The 20395-nt window shown below is 45.2% G+C and overlaps 1 protein-coding gene across 1 annotated transcript in view; it reads left to right on the top strand.

Annotated features, from left to right (window-relative positions):
• The window catches only part of VPS33A (vacuolar protein sorting 33 homolog A (S. cerevisiae)), a 17051-nt gene extending 491 nt beyond the window's left edge, over window positions 1-16560 (top strand). The window contains exons 2-14 of the mRNA XM_014547018.1: window positions 6-271; window positions 1808-1873; window positions 2324-2451; window positions 3337-3523; window positions 5822-5938; window positions 7104-7278; window positions 8355-8548; window positions 9635-9761; window positions 10617-10684; window positions 11568-11705; window positions 12296-12433; window positions 15243-15411; window positions 16027-16560. Of these exons, the coding sequence (XP_014402504.1) occupies window positions 6-271; window positions 1808-1873; window positions 2324-2451; window positions 3337-3523; window positions 5822-5938; window positions 7104-7278; window positions 8355-8548; window positions 9635-9761; window positions 10617-10684; window positions 11568-11705; window positions 12296-12433; window positions 15243-15411; window positions 16027-16208 (1955 nt within the window). The 3' untranslated portion in view covers window positions 16209-16560. The remainder of the gene's footprint in view (window positions 1-5; window positions 272-1807; window positions 1874-2323; window positions 2452-3336; window positions 3524-5821; window positions 5939-7103; window positions 7279-8354; window positions 8549-9634; window positions 9762-10616; window positions 10685-11567; window positions 11706-12295; window positions 12434-15242; window positions 15412-16026) is intronic.
• Window positions 16561-20395: the final 3835 nt, after the last annotated feature.

Genomic DNA, 20395 nt, shown 5'->3' with positions numbered 1-20395 from the left:
CGTCGCGCTGTTTTGTGGCAGCAGAGGCCGCCACCGTGTTGTCTCGGCCCGTGACCAGCTTACGTCCGGTGTCCTGCAGACACCGCGCGGGTGGGGTGACGATGCCTCGCGTTACCAGGATCATAGGTGTCGGAACGAATCAGACGTGGGGAAGTCCCTGGAGCACCAACGCCGGCTCCCCTGCTGCGCGCGCGATGACGAGAGAAGTTGTCACTTGAGGTTTTCCCGGGACCGTCCTGTTAGCACCCAGTTCACGGCGGAAGCAGAAACTGTAGGTCAGGGACTTCGACTGATACCATTACCTCTCCCCCATAATCTATCAGCTCCCCCCTCCCCCTGAGTACCTGGCAGTAAAACTCTGACCGGAAAAGGAGAACGGAGGGAACTCAGGATTCCCGTCGTAGGAAGAAGAGAAAGCCAAGCAGGAGAGTGGGTGCCAGCAGCCATGAGAGGAGCCAACAGGCTAAGTCCCGGATCCCCCGTTCGGGGTCAGGAAAGGATGCTCAGACCGGAGTCAGGTCATGGATCGGGTCACTGCCCATGCCCTGGTGTGAGATTGGACAATGTCACCATTGGAAACTGGGTGAAGTGTAGGAGGGAGGAGGCCTCTGGAGCACTTCTTACAACCGCATGTTCCCCACACTTGTCTCAATAAAAGCGTCAGTTACAAGGAGAAGAAACGATCCTGGAGTTCAGCAGTAGAAATACTCCCAGGGGCCCAGAGCAATGACCTGTGGGGCCGTGAAGTCCTAAGGTGGAGTTCTGACTCCCTTATGTTATCCTAGAGCCGTGGTCGGCAAACTGCGGCTCTCGAGCCACATGCGGCTCTTTGGCCCCTTGAGGTGGCTCTTCCTAAGCCTTAGGAGTACCCTAATTAAGTTAATAACAATGTACCTACCTATATAGTTTAAGTTTAAAAAATTTGGCTCTCAAAAGAAATTTCAGTCGTTGTACTGTTGATATTTGGCTCTGTTGACTAATGAGTTTGCCGACCACTGTGAGGCCCGGTGGGCAAAATTCATGCAGGAGGCTTGGCCCTCCTGGCCCTGGCGACCCCCCTCGGCCACTGGTCGTTCTGAAAGATCATTCCACCATCTGGTCTAAAGACCATATTAGCTCTTTATTATATAGGATGCAAGGTCACTCTGTGGCCTTGAACATGTTACTTAAATTTTCTGAGCCTTTTCAACTCTTCTTCTGTCAAAATAAGATTTGTAATACCTACATCAGAGGTTTTAATTTTTATCTAATTGGATTATGATACTTATATACATAAAATACTAGGTTGAACTATTGCCACTGGCAGTTTTCATATGGTTTAATCCAGTAATAGCATGACACAGGTACACAACACACGGCAGCTCCTTTCCGTTGAGGGCAGCGATGAAGTCTTAACTTTCCCGTGACCACTAGTACCATCCCTTGCCTTGCTGTTTTTCTTTAGACCTGCAGGGTATGAATGTGGTCAGAGTCTATTAAAATTTTGGCTCAGTGGATAGAGCATTGGCCTGTGGACTGAAGGGTCCCGGGTTCGATTCTGGTCAAGTGTATATTATGCCTGGGTTGTGGGCTCCATCCCCAGTAGGGGGTGTGCAGGAGGCAGCCCATCAGTGATTCTCATCATTGATGTTTCTGTCTCTCTCTCTCCCTCTCCCGTCCTCTCTGAAATCAGTAAAAATACTTAAATTTTTTTTTAATTCAGAGTTTGAAGCAGAGAGTCCTACTATGTATGACTGCTATTTTCTGTTGATATTGTTGACATTCCTGATAGTAACTGTAATAAGAGAATGTGTCTTCCCTCTTACAGGCAATAGTTTGGGATGAGTACCTCACAGGACCATTTGGCCTGATTGCACAGTATTCACTACTGAAGGTAAATGAGCTATTCTGGCTTTGTTGAGGGATTAATAATTATGCGTTTTTGAAATAATAATGGAATTTCACATTTTCTCCTGAACAATTAGCTTATAAAGCTGTTTGGTCTTTGTACACACAGATACTAATTCTTGGCTAACATTTTGTATACAGTGATCCTTTGGCCTGAGATGCTAAACTGATTCTAATTCTAGGGAAATTACTAACATTGTATTATATGACCATTACCTGGTGTCTTTGATAGGTAATCATGTGAGAGTCATTTGCATTCAGATACAATAACAGCGACTTCATCCTGAAACTTGGTGCTTTATACATCTGGCTTTGGGGAATCTAAATTTGGATAATTAAGTACTGAGAGCATTTGGCTATGAGGGTAGGATGTCTGAGTCTGGATATGACAGGTAAAGACAGGTTTTTTGTTAAACTTTTGTGTATGTTTTCCTAGGAACATGAAGTGGAAAAAATGTTCACCCTTAAAGGAAGTCGTTTGCCTGCAGCTGATGTCAAGAATATTATTTTTTTTGTCAGACCCAGGCTAGAATTGATGGATATAATTGCTGAAAATGTGCTCAGGTATTTCTCAGAGCTTGTGTTTGATCCAAAAGAGGTCGGTCCTCCTGGTGGTCTTAATGTACTGAGCTCCTCATTGCAACCCCACTCTTGCCTGTGCATTGGAAGGTGGTCTTTTGAAAACGGGGGCAGGCATGAAAGGATGGGGGGGATGGGACACTTGTGAAGTTGTTCAAACAGTTTTGGGGGCAGGGTGTCATCGCATAACCCCATTCTTTTATAGGACAGCTAAATATTTGGACCTGCATTAGTATAAGGGACCCTAATTAAAAAGAACAAAAGAAAAACCTCTAATGGTTGTTTTTCAGTATACTAAATATAGTGTTCCTGAATCTCATAAGCAGAATAAGTAAGAGCTGATTAAAATTTAATACAACATCGCTTTATAGAGGAAGTTGTCCCAGCCCGGTCTGCACTCTGGTACAATTGATTGGTGTGGCCCCTAAAACCTTAAAAGCAAATGGGCTATTTTGGGAAGTTCACTGTGAAGGAGAGTGCAGGGGGGAGTCAAGAATGATCTTTCATTTTAATGTAAGACCCTGTATCTGCATTGGTTTGGTTTAAAGAGCCATTTGTTTTCAGGAAGACACACATATCCTGTTTCAATAAACCTAAAAGCTTTAGTGCCCCATAAATAGTTTGAGAGGATGCTAGAAAATGCATTACAAAGTTGTGTGGCAATGAATCAATGTTGCTTTCCTTTCAGGGGGAAAAAAAAAGAGCAACAGTAACAATTTGGGTCTGAAAGTCAATATTGGTATATTTAGCCAACATTTATTTAGTGCCTGCTGTGTACCAGATGTAGGACCAGGCTCTGGGAATAATATAAATAAAATAGTTTGTGACTTTAAAGAGCTCATAAACTAACAAACGTTACTTCTTTTGCAGTGAAGACAGACGTGGCCCAGCAAGAGATTTCCACATTTTGTTTGTGCCACGACGTAGCTTATTGTGTGAACAGCGGCTGAAGGATCTGGGTGTTTTGGGCTCCTTTATTCACAGGGAGGAGTATAGCTTGGATCTCATTCCCTTTGACGGGGATCTCTTATCCATGGAATCAGAGGGAGCCTTCAAAGTAAGTTTGGTATTTTCTTTCTTAGTGTCAGACTTACACTTTTGCCAAATTTACGAGGATGACAGTGTCAAGGCTATTGTTTAACTTGCATTTCCTTGGTTACTGGAAGCTGAGCTTTTCCATAGGTATATTAATGTTTAAGATTTTTCTTTTTAGCAAATTGCAAATTGCTTGTTCATTTTTCTTTGCCCATTTTTTCTTTTTGAAGAATTCTTTATATATTTTGGGTACTTATCATTGTGGGTTATAAAAGCTGCTAGTATCTTCTCCCAGTCTGTGGCTTGGCTTTTAACTTTAAATATTAATACCTTTTTACCAGGTAGACATTTCCAGTGAAAAAGTAGTTACATTTAAAAAAAAATGTTTTTATTGATTTTAGAGAGAGAGGAAGAGAAAGAGAAAGAAACATTGATGTGAGAGAGAGACATCGATCGGTTGCCTCCTGTACACACCCTGACCTGGGATCGAACCCACAACCTGGGTATATGCTCTGACCGCAAATTGAACCGGCAACCTTACAGTGCATCTGATGACACTCATCCAACTGAGCCACACTGGCCAGAGCTGGACTCTTTTTTTTTCTCTCCAAATTTCAAACATAGAGTAAAGTTGAAAGAATTATAGAGGGAGCGCCCACATACCCATCACCTAGATCAGCGGTTCTCAACCTGTGGGTCGCGACCCCTTTGGCGGTCGAACGACCCTTTCACAGGGGTTGCCTAAGACCATCCTGCATATCAGATATTTACATTACGATTCATAACAGTAGCAACATTACAGTTATGAAGTAGTAACAAAAATAATTTTATGGTTGACTCACAACATGAGGAACTGTATTTAAAGGGCCAGAAGTTTGAGAACCACTGGCCTAGATTCTGGAATTAACATTTTGCCGTATTTGCTTTGTCACGTATCTATAACGGTATGCTCATAATTAATTCACACGTGTAATTAATGTGAATTGGCAGCAGCTAGGAAATGTGTCTTGGCATGACAAAACCTGCCCAGAGGCGCGAGCTCCTGTTTATTTAATCAGGGATTTGCAAAGAAGGGCAGAATTATTTACTGCTGAGAACTTTGAGCCCTGGGCTTTGTGTGTTCACTTAAGGATTCAGTTAAGAAAACAAGCATTTTGCCTGGAAGGTAAAGCTAAGAGTTCTACCTAATGTTAAATTCAATCCTGATTTCTGATGAAGTTGCGTTTTACTTATTTATGTGATTTTTAAAAATATGTTTTTATTGATTTTTAGAGAGAGAGGAAGGGAGAGGGTTAGAGAGATAGAAACATCGATGAGAGAGAAACATTATCCATCAGCTGCCTCCTGCACGCCCCCTATTGGGGATCGAGCCCGCAAGCTGGGCATATTCCTTGACCGGGAATCAAACTGGTGACCTCTTGGTTCATGAGGCAGTGCTCAACTGCTGAGCCACCCTGGCTGGGCTATTTATGTGACTGTTAAACTGCAAGCATAATTTAGCATTTCTTAGCATAAGGAGGCGCTCTGCAGCTTTCCATGCTTGCAGGCTGATGATCATCTCCATCATTCTACTGTACAAAATGTGGGGATTCCAGTTCTGCCCAGTTTAATGCTCACAATGTTTACGGCCGTTATTTGTTGCCGGTACATGTGAAAAGCTGCCTCATGTTTGTAAAACTGCAAAGTATTCTGTTGTGTGGTCATCTGGGACTTTGGGGGTCAAAGAAGGCTCACATTTGTGAGTACTAGCATGTGGCCCTCCCAGAATGTCCTACCCCAGTTTATATTCAACCTGGAGAATGCGAGAACCCGTGTAAGCCTTTATTAATCCGTAATTTACTCTTGAGCTGACAGGCTGAGAGCTCGCATGCCTGGTGAACCCTTTTCTTGCAGAAGATTCCGCCCCCCGGAGAGTTGCTTCCACAGCTGTACCCTGAGAGCTGAGCTGTTGGCCCTGTGGCCTAGAGCAGTGGTCGGCAAACAGCGGCTCGCGAACCACATGCGGCTCTTTGGCTCCTTGAGTGTGGCTCTTCCACAAAATACTGACTTCTGCTCATGGGCCACAAAGGTTCAATCTCACTGTACGTGCACGCCCACACATGGTATTTTGTGGAAGAGCCACACTCAAGGGGCCAAAGAGCCGCATGTGGCTCTCAAGCCACAGTTTGCCAACCACTGGCCTAGAGTGCCAAACAGCAGCTTTGTAAAAGGGACTTGGGTCCATCTCCTGCTTCCCCGGCAAAGTGGAATCCCAGTGCCAGACAGGGGTGGGCACCCAGGTGATCATGGCCTGACAGTGACCTTCCATTTCTCCCGGCAGGAGTGCTACCTGGAGAGCGACCAGACCAGCCTCTACCACGCGGCCAAGGGGCTGATGACCCTGCAGGCTCTGTACGGGACCATCCCCCAGATCTTCGGGAAAGGAGAGTGCGCCCGGGTGAGAAACAGCCGTGTTTCTGGTGGTGAAGGAAGGGCCCCTCGAACCCAAGAAGGGGGAAGGAGTGGGAAGCCATTTATAAACAAGTCCCGCTAATCCTTCTTATTTGGGAACTCGCCTACTTGCTAAAACTTACTCATAACCCCCGTAGTGACATTCAGCGTTCTGTAGACTTGCCCGAAACAGCAAACAATTTGAGTTGCCCAGTGGGCATGTTGGCAGCTGAGGTCGAACAAAGTGCTGCTCTGCCCTCTGGTTTCAGCTCCTCCTGCAAATAGTGTCCTTTCTGCCACTACATGGGCCCACACACTGCTTAACGCCACATTTTTTGCATCTTTGTGCTTCTTATTGGTGATTTGCTGTTAAAACGGTCCTTATGCGTAGTGGAAGGTTGTCTAGTGTCCCTGAGCACAGAAAGGTTGTGGTAAGCCTCCTGAGGAAACACGTTGGGCTTCATTCAGGTGTGAGCGATGGTGCCTTTGGGCTGTGAGCTCACTGTCAGTGAATCAACAATATATATTTTTTTAAAAATATGTTTTTATTGATTTCAGAGAGGAAGGGAGAGGGAGAAAGAGATAGAAACATCAATGATGAAAGAGAATCATTGATCGGCTGCCTCCTGCACGCCCCACACTGGGTATCAAGCCCACAACTGGGCATATGCCCTGACTGGGAATCGAACCATGACCTCCTGGTTCATAGGTCCGTGCTCAACCACTGAGCCATGCAGGTCAGGCTCAACAATATATCTTAAAATGTCTTTAAACAGCAACACATTAAACAAGGTTACATGTTGACCAGTTGACGGAAATGTGACCAGAGCCCGCAGGAACCTCACCCCCTGTTTCCGCCAGGAGCCGTGGCTCAGTACTCGCTAATTCCTGTTCACATGACTTTATAGAACACAGTTACCAGGAATAACACAGATAGACTGTCCCTGATTTTGTGCCCCATTGAGAAATAGCAGTTGCCATTGGCCACAGTGTGAGTGTTGGGACAGGTGGCCAGCAGCAAATGCTTTCTGTAGCTGCTAATTTCTTATCTATCGCACCATTCCACAGTTTTTCTCTTTTTTTACTTTTCTGATTGTCTTTCTGTTTTTAGCCAATTTTAAAATCGGCTCATTCTCAGGAGGGTCCCACCTGATCCAATATTTTATTTTCAGCAAGTGGCCAATATGATGATCAGGATGAAGAGAGAGTTCACAGGAAGCCAGAATTCCGTATTTCCTGTTTTTGATAATCTCTTACTGCTCGATCGAAATGTGGACTTGTTAACACCCCTTGCCACTCAGCTTACATATGAAGGACTCATTGATGAAATTTATGGTATTCAGAACAGTAAGTAAAGTGCCATCTATTTTTACTAATAGGTCATTTGGCAAAAATAACGGTCATTTTTTTGAAGGTGCTTTCTTTGCATATAACTCAGAGAACATTTGAAAATATAAAAATACTGCTTTTGACTTTTAGACACTAGAGGTAAACAGTGTCCAAGTGAACGGACTGGCCAATGTGTAGTGTGAGGACTGTGCTTGTGCCCTGTGAGCAGAGGCCTGGGGTTAAATCAGGCGGCACTGCAACCGTTCGGGAAGCTGGGAGAGGTGACCTGGGGTGGGTTTGGAAAGAGGGAGAGAGTGTCGAGGGCGGTACTGTTGAGGGGCAGGCAGCATCATCAAAGCAGGGAATGACAGGCGACCAGCTTGCTAAAGCAGAGAATGTAGCTGGGAACGTCACTCTAGGGCAGTGGTTCTCAACCTTCCTAATGCTGCGACCCTTTAATACAGTTCCTCATGTTGTGGTGACCCCCGGCCATAAAATTATTTTCGTTGCTACTTCATAACTGTAATTTTGCTACCGTTATGAATCGTAATGTAAATATCTGATATGCAGGATGTATTTTCATTGTTACAAATTGAACATAATTAAAGCATAGTGATTAATCACAAAAACAATATGTAATTATATATGTGTTTTCCGATGGTCTTAGGCGACCCCTGTGAAAGGGTCGTTCAACCCCCAAAGGGGTCTCGACCCACAGGTTGAGAACCACTGCTCTAGGGGAAAGGCTGATAACGGGCGGTTGAAGACACTAGAGGGAAGACGGAAGGCCTGCAAGAGTTTAGGCTTGACAGAATCTTAGGTCAGAGGTCACCAGCGTGCTTGCTTTCGGCCCACATGATGTTTCTTTCTGTCAGCATTTAAAATTGGAGGAAGTCTTGATAATAATCCTGACTGATTTACTTATGATCCGAGTCTGCTTTGATCATGGAAAAGTCAAAACCTCAGTGCTGTGCACCATTTTTCGGTCAAGGCGGCTTATGTGTCCTGATGGGAAAATTCTGCTCTGTGCCTGGGCTGTGAGAGGTGCTCCCAGGAAGTGCACACAGGCGCTTGTTCCCGTCCGTGCTGTCCAGGTTACGTGAAGTTACCTCCAGAGAAATTCGCGCCCAAGAAACAGGGCGATGGCGGTAAGGACCTTCCCACGGAAGCCAAGAAGCTTCAGCTGAACTCTGCGGAGGAGCTGTACGCCGAGATCCGAGACAAGAACTTCAACGCCGTGGGCTCCGTGCTTAGCAAGAAAGCCAAGGTGATCTCGGCTGCGTTTGAGGTGAGCTGGTGTGGATGTCAGCTGCCGCTCTTGTCACAGGCCAGACCGCCCTTTTAACTTCTCCCCTAGGAGAAAGGTATTCTGTTAAGTTTTTTCCCCCTTCTTTGGGAGGGGCAGGCAGTGTTTGCAGTTTATAAGCTTTTGCCATAAATACTTGTTTTCCCTCCTTTTTCATTATTTCCTACCCCACTTAAGAAGAAGCAAGCTGTACTATAAATAAAAGATCCTCTGTAATAGAACTTGCAATTTGGGGTGAAAACTCCCCAGGTTGACCAACATGCTGGTGGCAGAGGCCCCTGCAGTCCTGGTGGGTGTTAATGAGAGTGAAATCCCCAGCGGCGGGAGCTTTGAAATTGGCAGCTTCATTATCAGCTTCCTGTCGGCTCCTGCCTGGTCCCTGCTTCATTCTGGGTTCAGGTTGATTTTGAACCGTGACAATCAGTGCGACGTAGATGGAATACGTAGGCTTTAGAGACATGAATTTGGAGAACTTTTGAAAGCTAATTTTCTACTGAGGATGTATTTCCAGATTTCATCTTTCTTAGGAATTACATCCATTTAATTGATTTTCATGTTTCTGATGTTACTTTTGGTTTAAATGACTCAATTTTACAAAAAAATATTTTCTCATCACTAAGCGAGGTTCACTTTGTTCAAGGACATTATTCACAATTACTAATAAGGCTCAGTAAGGAGGATGGCTCTTTCCTTCCCGTTATAGAAGGAACTTGCTGTTTATGTTCTCCTCTTAACATAGTGCTTTTAGTGTTTTACTGCAAAATGTCTGTGGTTTACCCAATACTGTCCCCCCACATATACTCAGATGCCCACAAAATACTGTTCCCAGCATGAACCGGCACCTGGAAAGAGAAAACCACCGACATTTGCTTGGTACAGAAGCACCAGCACCGTGAACAGGCACGGTGAACGGACCTTTTCTGGTTTTCCATGTGATGTTGGAGCTGGGTTTGGCCCGATTCAATTTTATCCCATTCTTTTTGCCACATTAAAGTAAACTAAACAAAACAAAGAACAGAGCTCTTGACAGTGAGTATCTTCCTTTCTCGGTGGTTCTGCCCATTTCAGGAGAGGCACAACGCCAAGACGGTGGGGGAGATCAAGCAGTTCGTCTCCCAGCTGCCCCACATGCAGGCCGCCAGAGGCTCGCTGGCGAACCACACCTCAATCGCAGAGCTGATCAAAGATGTCACTAGTGAGTATCCAGGGATGAGGTTCGCCTGGGCTGCCTCACAGGCCTACCCAGTGTCTGCCATGTGGCCATGGGCACCAGCGTGATTCTCAGGGTTAATTAAGCGAACACATGTTCACAGTTAAAAGTGCGCCATTCGTGGTGAGCACGTTTCTTTTGATTATTAAAATAATGTAATCATCTGGTAAACTTTTTGGGATGCCAATAAGAGGGAGCAAAAGTTTTCCGTAAGTTTGCCACCATAATATGAGGCAGCTAATTTTTTTACTCTAGTTTTTTTTTCTTCTATTATTAAGGATTATTTAATTAGAGCAATGGGATGTTTCTGTTTCTGTTTTTGTTTTTCCCTTGAAAACTTTCTACAGAATTGGTATACAGCATACAGTGAGTGCTTTGAAAGAGCTCAGAGGGTGTATATTAAACTAAAGACAAGCTTATTCTTTAAAACTCAGGCTGTAAAACTGCCTAGGAGCTTGGTCAGTGCCCTGTACTATGAAGTACACTTTGAATCTTAGATACAGCACAGTGTTGGATAGAAATTGGGTGAAACTAGGTTGAATCTGATGATGCAATGCTCTGGGGAAATTAGCTTTCACTGATACTGAGGCAACATTTTTGAGTTTTGAGGCTAGCAAAGGGGTTGGGGGTCCACTCCATCTAGATGGAACTTAGGGATGCAGGGTCGTAGGGTTTCCATGCTTTCAGAAGATTTTTGCCAGGAGCCTGTTTCAGCCTGTGGCCTGCTTGCTTTTTGGCATGTCTTGTTTCTTAATCATGCTCTGTTCATAAACGCACATCACTCAAATAAAAGGACATTTATTTGATTTCTAAGCTGCAAATCTCCTAATTACATTTTAGCTTCTGAAGACTTCTTTGATAAGTTGACAGTGGAGCAGGAGTTTATGTCTGGAATAGACACCGATAAGGTTCGTGAACAATTAAACTAACAAATAATGATACTGTATCAAACATAAGGCCATAGCTAGAAAAGCAGTGGCTTTGACTCCATTGTATTTTTAAGAGCAAATGCAAAATGTGAAGCCCTAACCAATTTGGCTCAGTGGATGGACCGTCGGCCTGCCGACTGAAAGGTCCCAGGTTTGATTCCGGTCAAGGGCATGTACCTTGGTTGCAGGCACATCCCCAGTAGGGGGTGTGCAGGAGGCAGCTGATCGATGTTTCTCTCTCATTGATGTTTCTAGCTCTCTATCCCTCTCCCCTCCTCTCTGTAAAAAATCAATAAAATATACTTTTTTAAAAAAAGTGAAAATACAGATTTTATCAGTAACAGGTATTTCACGTCACTCTGTGGCGAGCACTTCCTGCGATGCACCGAGAGGTGAGACCCAGCCCCAAAATCAGAGCTTTAAGGGCTGTAATAGGCAAATTGAGATACTTGCTTGCAGAGAGAATTGGTCATATATTTCTTTACGTAGTCACCTCTTTAGTAAATTTAAAATGATTCATTTTATGAAAATTTCCATCTTCTAAAAACATTCCTGTTACTGATAAATTGCCACTTTACTGGGATAGACTAGGTCACACATGCCTCTCAGGACATTGTCCATAGAGACAGACGAGCCCAGACGGGCATCTAGATTGTTGAATGTGTCCTCACCGGCCTTATGCTCCTGGTGACTGGGGTGTGTGTGCCAGGGGCTGGAGGGGGCTTAGGGAATGGGGGATTGGGGAGGGGGGCATTCTCCCACACATCTCCTTTATTTGATTTTTAAAAATAATAGTATATATTAAGTTCTTGAGGTCCCCAAACCAGGTGATGGTATAGGTCTGTCTGTGTTTTGTTTCCAGGTCAATGGTTACATTGAGGACTGTATTGCCCAGAAGCATTCACTGATCAAGGTGTTAAGACTTGTTTGCCTCCAGTCGGTGTGCAATAGTGGACTCAAACAAAAGGTTCTGGATTATTACAAAAGAGAAATTCTCCAGGTCAGTGTGTGTGTGTGTATACATACACACATGTATATATATATATATTTAATATATTCTTATTGGTTTCAGAGAGGAAGGGAGAGGGGGTGAGAGAGAGAGAAGCATCAGTGATGAGAGAATCATTGATCGGTTGCCTCCTGCACTCCCCACACTGGGGATCGAGCTCGCAACCCGGCATGTGCCCTGACTGGGAATCAAACCGTGACCCCCTGGTTCATAGATTGACACTCAAACACTGAGCCATGCAAGCCGGACTAGGTCAGTATATTTTTAAATTACTAATTTGCCAAGGGGGAAAACAATTTAAAAAAAAAAAAGACTTCCAAAATCTGCTCATTTAAGTTGAGCCCATAAATTTTGACTCTGAATACATCAAATCCCTCTCTGAAACAATGAGCTGGATTAATTGTGACGGACAGTTTTAGGGCAGGTCCTTTCCCCGTGCCCACGTGGGGTCAGTCATCACCTGGACCTCAGTGGTGTGCCCTGGAGAACAGAGCTAGTCGATCGATCAGAGGTGCTCTTTTATGAAAGTCGCAGAAGCCTTTTCCTGATCTGACATCCAGGCCAAACGACTTGTCTTGCAGACGTACGGCTATGAGCACATTTTGACCTTACACAACCTGGAGAAGGCTGGTCTACTGAAACCACAGATGGGGGGCAGGAACAATTACCCGACAATCCGGAAAACCCTACGCCTCTGGATGGATGACGTCAATGAACAAGTAAGGCACCCTTCTCACGCCAGCTCAGTCAGTAACTGGTTAACAGTCTATGGGGACAACAGTGTTCTAATGTGAAAAAGTAATGCATTTGTGAGTTATATCTGTCAGAATCCCAGCAGGAAACGGGGCGCTCTTCCACTGGGTAGTTTGAGGAGAGTGTCATAAAGATGGGGGGGGAGGGGGGCGGGGAGCGGAGGCGGTGAGAGGCAGTGCAGTGGGCAGCCCTTACCAGGCAAGGCCTGAGGGCAAGGAGAGCGAGCTGTTCCAGAAACCTGTGCCAGTCAGAAGAGCTAAATGGAGAGGCCGTCTGACAAGACGAGGGGTGACAGGCCTCTACTTGAGGGACACAGCCAGCCTCCAGCTGAGTCACAGAGAGGAAGCCAGGGTGGAAAAACCCTGACCTCACTGCTGCCCACTCTCCCGTGCTTATCTGGTGCCTCCCATTGGCCCAACCCAAACAGAGGACTTGGAGTGCGTTGGTGCAGAGCCTGCAGTCTCCTTCCTGGGCTCAGAGCCAAGAAGGGCAGAGAGGATCTGGGAGGAACCCAGCGTGTGCGGTGAAAAGTCAGCTTGTGCAAAAGTAAGGCAGACAGTAAAGTTAGGTTCCTTCCACATCTAACCCCAGTTTCCCCTCAAAGGCAGCTGTTGTAACCCTAACCCACTTTTTAACCCTCCCAGAAAGGTTCTGTGACTATACAAACTTTCACGTAGATGATGCATACATACCAGTGATCTCCAAAGCAGGTGCACTTTGTTTTGCATGTATGGTTGATTCCACTCTTCCTAAACTTCTTTCTCTTATATTCTCTCTTGGTGTTTCATTAGGCTGCCTCTTGCAACAAAAACTAGTAATTAGACTGTCTCCTCTATCAGCAGCAAAATTGGATTATTTTTCCCCATTTGCAATATAGAGACTTAATTTCTGTGTTGTACAATGTAAATGATACTTTAGTTTGGCTCTCTTCACCGTTCTGACCTGCTGCTCCCACCCCACTCATCGTGTCCACTGTCTCTTGAAGGTCATCCTGTGATCTGCCTCTTTATTTATTTTTCTGTTTTTGCTTACATTTTAATTAGAATCAATGTTTCAGGGCTTACATTTAAATAAAGGTTTATTTCTATAACAACAATTACAATAGTTATAATAACTTGGAATAATTAGAAATAAGCATTTCTTGATGTCTCTGAGAGGCAAAAAGTACCCTGATAAAATAATATCTGTAAATTCATAATAAAACTAAATCAAAATCCACCCCTTACCACATCCTAACATATTTCACTAGAATTAAATACAGTATGTCTTTTATCACGTGAAACAGACATTAAAAATACAGTAACCATTTGTGAAGAGAAGTGGCAAACAGCGTTTTTCAGGAGAGCCTAAGACTAAGGCTATTCATCATGCAGAATGATTTATAAGCTAATCTGCATCAAGACAAAATAATAACTAGATTTCTCTGAGGTCCTGCGATGGTACAATTTTGTGTTCAGTGAATCACATAATGAGAAGAGGGAATCAGTAAATAAGAAAAGAAACTCCTTGTGGGATATAGTTCCATGGTTTGAGTCTAGAGGAGAAACCCTGGGAAAACAAACAAACGAGATACAAGCCAACTTTCCAGCTCATGTATTGACACAAAATCCTTCACTAAGCAAAGGAACACAAGGGCAGCATGGGGATGGGAAGTTGGTTATTACATTTCTAGAGGTTGCAGCCACAGCTTTCGGGACAAGAACCATTTCTGATGGCAGAGGTAAGAACAGGGATAAATCCACACTTAAAATCTGCAGTTACTATTGAAGCAGAGTCATGATCAAAGTGAACTCCCCTTCTAATAGAAAGGTAGAACAACCCCCAAAGTCCAACGTGGCATTCTTAAATAAGGCCCTATGTTTTAAAGATACTCCTTTGCTTAACCTGGAGAAAGAAAAAAACATAATTTTATAATTTAGTCAGAAAAAGTCATACAAGATATATGCTTTATGTCCACGGGTTTCTGAAATCATGTTTTTTAAAAATCTTGACCTTAATCAAATTTACCTGCACAATATACTACTATTTACTATTAAACCAACCAAATTGCCACCATAATTGCTCTCAAAAGATATGTATTTTTTAATATATATTTTTTTATTTCAGAGAAGGGAAAGGGAGATAGAAATATCAATGATGAGAAAGAATCATTGATTGGCTGCCTCCTGCACACCCCCTACTGGGGATCCAGCCCGCAATCCTGCAACCCGGGCATGTGCCCTGACCAGGAATCGAACCGTGACCTCCTGGTTCATAGGTTGACGCTCAACCCCTGAGCCACACCAGCCAGCCTGCCTTGTTTTTTTAAAGTTCTTTGTAATTGTTATGAGGTGGTTCTACATATATGCCACCTTTATAATTTAACAGGTTTCTATTGCTAGTAATTCAGGTGTTCCCAGTCTTTTCCTGGTACAGATGGTGTTGCAGTTACTGTTGGTGCTTTGGTCTGGTCTCCCCTGGTGTGCCAGCCCCTCTGCAGGATAAATGCCTAAAAGTAGAATTTCTGGGTTCAAAGATTATGCACATTGTTACCCAGCTAGAGTGCCAAGTTACCCTCCAAAAAGTTTCTTGCCAAATGAAGTAACAATTTTCCTCTCCAGTCCCTAGAGATGCTCTGCATGGCTTTTCAAAATGTGAGTCAAAAGTGAGCTTCTGGCTGCTAAGATGTGGGGGGTTATTTGTGGCTTTGCCTTCAAAGACAAATCAAATAATTTTGGGTTAGGTGGCTCTGAGTCTCTATACCCACAGGCTTTTTTCCCTTTAATTATGCCACAGAATCCCACCGACATATCCTACGTGTACAGTGGCTACGCCCCTCTCAGTGTGCGTCTGGCCCAGCTGCTTTCCCGGCCTGGCTGGCGGAGTATTGAGGAAGTTCTGCGCATCCTCCCAGGGCCCCACTTTGAAGAACGGCAGCCATTGCCCACGGGACTGCAAAAGAAACGTGAGTCTATAGCCGGGATCTACAGATCGTTATGTGCTGTTAGTGTGGTTTTCATGTATTATGCAGTTGCTTTGTAGAATACATTTGTAAAGTCCTTGGGAGTCAGAGTCCAATCTACCTCTTTTGTTAGTTGCTAATGTATATTGTAAGCAGGGGAACCCATTATTCCCTCGGGGGTAGCAGCTTTCAGCTGTGGAGTTGAGGATCTCAGTAGTTAGATAAAACATTTGAGAGCAAAATTGTGTGTCTGGGTTTCAAGTGAACTGTCAGACCAAGACACATTTGACTTTTTTTTTCTTATGAATGATGCAGTTTTGTTTTTTAAATATGTTTTTATTGTTTTTTAGAGAGGGAGGAAGGGAGAGGGATAGATAGAAACATCAATGAGAGAGAAACATCAACATTGATTGGCTGCCTCCAGCACGCCCCCTACTTCGGATCGAGCCCACAACCAGGGCATGTGCCCTGACCGGGAATGGAACCGGTAGCCTCTTGGCGCATGGTCTGATGCTCAACCACTGAACCACACCAGCTAGGCAATATGCAGTTTTTAAGAGGTGGGAAGAGAAGCTCCAATAATATATAACTCTTAATTCTGAAATGTTTCAATTTTAGGTCAACCGGGGGAAAACCGAGTCACCCTGATATTTTTCCTCGGGGGTGTGACCTTTGCCGAAGTCGCTGCCCTGCGCTTTCTCTCCCAGTTGGAAGATGGAGGCACAGAATATGTCATTGCCACCACTAAACTAATGAACGGGGCCACGTGGATAGAGTCTCTGATGGAAAAGCCTGTGTAGGGCGCTCAGAGCGGATTGGACAAGCAAACTGCAGCATAAACTGCCCCTTTGAGGAAGTTGCTGGAGGGAAGGACAGCCCTACAGAGGAATAACAACCCAGGAACACAAAACTGACTTTGGGGTCAGCCTCTTGAATTTTGCTGTTTTCTCCCTTCTGCTTCTCTTTTGTGTTCCTGACTTCTTGAAGAAAGAAGACAACCTAAAGACATACCAGTGTTTTGTGGTCTCAGCTCAGTGTCTTCATTAGAGACCCGTGGAAATATATTAAGAAGGTGGGTATGGATAATCTACGCAGCCGCACAGATGGGACCAAGCAGGTAAAAATAACAATAAAAGTGGAAAGTGTTGTTAAGTGCTTAGAGTGTTGGTCTGTGTACCAAAGGATCGAGGGTTCGATTCCCGGTCAAGGGCACATACCTGGGTTACAGGTTCGATCCCCAGCCTTGGTTGGGGCTCATGTGATAAACAACCAATGTGTCTCTCTCCTTCTCTTTCCCTCTCTCTCTTCCTCTCTCCTTCCCTTCCTCCCTCCCACTCTAAAAATCAGTGGAAAAACTATCATCGGGTGAGGATTAACAACAACAAAAAATTAAAAGATTTGCTTGTCCTGGGTTTAATTTAATTGGCATTCAGTACGTGGAAATGGTCTTAATGAAATGGATTCCTGTGTTAGAAATCCTTTCTCAGATCCTTGTTATCCCAGGGAGATTAGTTTATACCTCCGAGCCCCAGCAGTGGTCAGCCTGGGCTGCCTTAGAGAGTGAAATGCACCTTTGTCCCTCAGTGTTTTTGCCTCTGGGGATTCAAGTCCAGTTGAGTCTCCTTGGCTGGGGTCTTTGTCCTATGAACAGATACTCGGTTGTGTCTCATGTGTCTGCATTCACTTGTGGCTCTCGACTTGCCTGCTCAGGGCATAGTTAGGTCAGCTCCTACAAATGCATTCTGCGGAAGACTTAAAAACATCAATTGCTTCATTTGTATGCAAATAGAAAGTGGTGGATATATATTTTATACGCTTTTGTGTCAGTTCATTTAATACTTAAAGCAGTCTTTGTCTCAAAGGAGTGTGGCCTTACTGAGAAAAGGGTATGTGAATGGTACATTTATTCCTGGAGCAGGGGGATTGTTTACATCACGTCTGGACTTTTGTCTAATTGGGTAGATAATTCTGTTACACCAGGAATCTGCATAGATAAAGAAGTCTACATAGGCACTGTTCTGTGTCTTACTATACACTTTTGAAATTTTGCCAACAGAGAAATAAGTATTTGAACTGTAGTTAACTGTGGAGCAAGAGTGTAATGGTTAAAAGGAGGCAGATTAGCCTGGCTGGTGTGGCTCAGTGGTTGAGCATCGACCTGTGAACCAGGAGGTCACAGTTTGATTCCTGGTTGGGACACATGCCCGGGTTGCGGGCCCAATCCCCAGTGGGGAGCGTGCAGGAGGCAGCCAATTAATGATTCTCACCGATATTTCTATCTCCCTCTCCCTCTCCTCTGAAATTAATAAAAATATATTTAAAAGGGAAAAAAAAAGGCGGATTAAAAACAGCACATTGAATTCTTGGAGAGAACTGGAAAGGGAAGATCCCATGCGAGTCCCAGTCCATTCTAGCTCTGCCCTCCCTGGAAATGGATTACGATTGTACATGATGTGCCTGTTTGTCTGTTGTTCTCAGTTGCATGTTCAAGACCTGCCTGTCACCAGGAGGAAGTGTTTGTAGTCAGCAGAGTTGAATTCAAGAAGAAATGCTATAAATAGCAGAGTGAACTGTCTGCAGACAGGAAGGGCAGTTGTGATAGAGATGGCAGGCGTAGAAATGTGGCATCTCAGACCGTGAATCGTGAACAGACCATGGGTTAGACCCAGGCCTGATGTATTACATTGCCATGGCTGCTACAGAGAACGGAGGATGCCTTTTTGTAAGCAGTTGAAGAAAACGGCAGTAATGTAAAATTTCTCAGATTCTTATATTTCTAAATGAATGCACATGAACTTCAAGCCATGTTTCTTAGTTTCAGTTCCTCCATTGCTGTAAAATACCCAAAATTGGATGATGACTAGAGGCTAGAACAGGGGTGGGCAAACTTTTTGACTCGAGGGCCACAATGGGTTCTTAAACTGGACCGGAGGGCCGAAACAAAAGCATGGATGGAGTGTTTGTGTGAACTAATATAAATTCAAAGTAAACATCATTACATAAAAGGGTACGGTCTTTTTTTTTTTAGTTTTATTCATTTCAAACGGGCCGGATCCGGCCCGCGGGCCGTAGTTTGCCCACGGCTGGGCTAGAACATACAGCTGCCTTGAGACATCATCCGAAGGGTGTAAGCTGTCAAGACGACCGGAATCAGGTGTTTTAATAGCCTTTCTTCTCATCCGTTACTTTGGTGTGGGATGAAGGTATAATCTTAGACATCCTTTCTTCCCTGGGACTACACAGGGCACAGAAGCCCTTCAGATGACCAATTCTCTCGGGGAGCAATTACTGCTTGCTGACTTCCTGAGCACTTGGTAATGGTCTGCTCTGGTTTTTAGCTGAGCTGCGGCCAGGGCAATGATTTGATAATAAGAGATCCTGATCAAATTAAAGAGCCATTTGCTTCTGGCTGATGATGTTGACAAAAGGGTTGGTGTGTGCACTGCCTGCTCTTTTTTTTTTTTTTTAAGGTCAAAGAAACGGTAACTACAAACTAGTACAAAAGCCAAAATAACCAGCAGCAGCATCAAGTTTATTTTCTTTCACTCTTGCATTGGAAGAAGGGTCCGCTGTGTATTTGCTGCAGCCGGAACTGGCTCTTGTAGCCTCGGTTGGAGGACTTGAAATTGCAAGTGGGCACCTTGGGAAGGTGCCTGTATGATGAGTCTCTGACCTGCTCAGCTCTGTGACTTGGAACCAAGCACTCAGCTCTTGGTTCTCAGTGCCTGTTTCTCACACATACGCATGCTCACATTTGCATGTTTTTTAAAGACAACTTTTGCTTAGCTGGCTGTCATAGTGAATGTCGTTTGTACGGTGGTTCTTTGACTCTGAGAATAGGATGGGATTGCTCTCCATGTGAGTGTTAGAAAAGGATTTGGAGTATATCCCACCCGCAGTGTTTAGAAAAGCAGACAAGAAGGGGCATGAAATACTCCCTGGTGTGCCACTGGCTTGGTCCATCTAAGTCAGAGCTTGCAGGCACCTGGGAGCGCTGTGGGCAGTGGTGGTGACAGGCAGAGCGGGTGGGCAGGGTTACCATTGCCCCGCCTGGCCTGGGAGCGCGCGTGTGCACAGCTCCCCGGGAGCTCAGGGACCACGTGGAGACTGTGATTGGTCTCTAGACCACACCTAGTTGGTGAGTGCAGCTGCTGCCTGAGAATCCCGCAGCTCTGCCGGACCGCTGGAGTGCACACACGCCACCTTCGGACACCAGATCGGAGAGAAAGCTCTGAGCTGCCACCGCGGCGTCTGAAAACTTGGCTAAGTGAGTGAAATGAGAGGGAAGCTAGTGGGGCGCTGAGGGGAGTTCCTGGGCAGGGCAGCAGTGGAGTCAAGAGCTGGTTGGTGATGGTCACCATCTGATTCCATCTGTGGTGGGAGAGCAGTGGGGCTGGAGCAGATGGACAAGAGCACGATGGGGAAGGAGAAGAGCCCAGAATCATATTGAGAGCCACCTCCTGGCACTCCTGCAGTCCCGGCGGCCAGAGGGCTAGCGTGCCCGACCACACAGCAAAGATCTCAGATCTGCTACTGACCCGCTGGGGCCAGGGGGCTGCAGTGGGGGCCTGCGGCCTTCCCTCCCCAGGTGGGCCGCCTCTTTCCCTCCCGAGCAGCAGATGGCTTGAGCTGCAGCTGAGCGGTGGGGAAAGAAAGCTTTACTCCATCAGCCCATTAGCAGCACTCGCAACATTAAAAATGCAGGAGGTGGATGGGAGGAGCGGCAGGGGAGGGACTCACGCAGCAGCGAGCTGGGAACCGCTAGGCTGCTCTGCCGTCCAAGCCCAGATCCTGACGGGGAACTTTTGGTTTAAAAGAATGAGCATCCAGGCGGTGGTGAGGCCAACATCGGCGCTTTGGGCTTCTTAGCCTTAGGGCGGTGTTCACTCAGGAGGGCGGGACCTCACCCAGCCACCTGCGTCCACTAGTGTCCGCTGGAGGCTGGCCGCGGGCGGAACCGGCGCTCTGCGTACTCAGGGTCTCCCGG

Source organism: Myotis brandtii, unplaced genomic scaffold (genome assembly GCF_000412655.1).
Source record: "Myotis brandtii unplaced genomic scaffold, ASM41265v1 scaffold463, whole genome shotgun sequence".
Classification (NCBI taxonomy): Eukaryota; Metazoa; Chordata; class Mammalia; order Chiroptera; family Vespertilionidae; genus Myotis; species Myotis brandtii.
The sequence above is the reverse complement of the archived record's forward strand: the minus strand, read 5'-3'. Positions and strand labels throughout refer to the sequence as shown.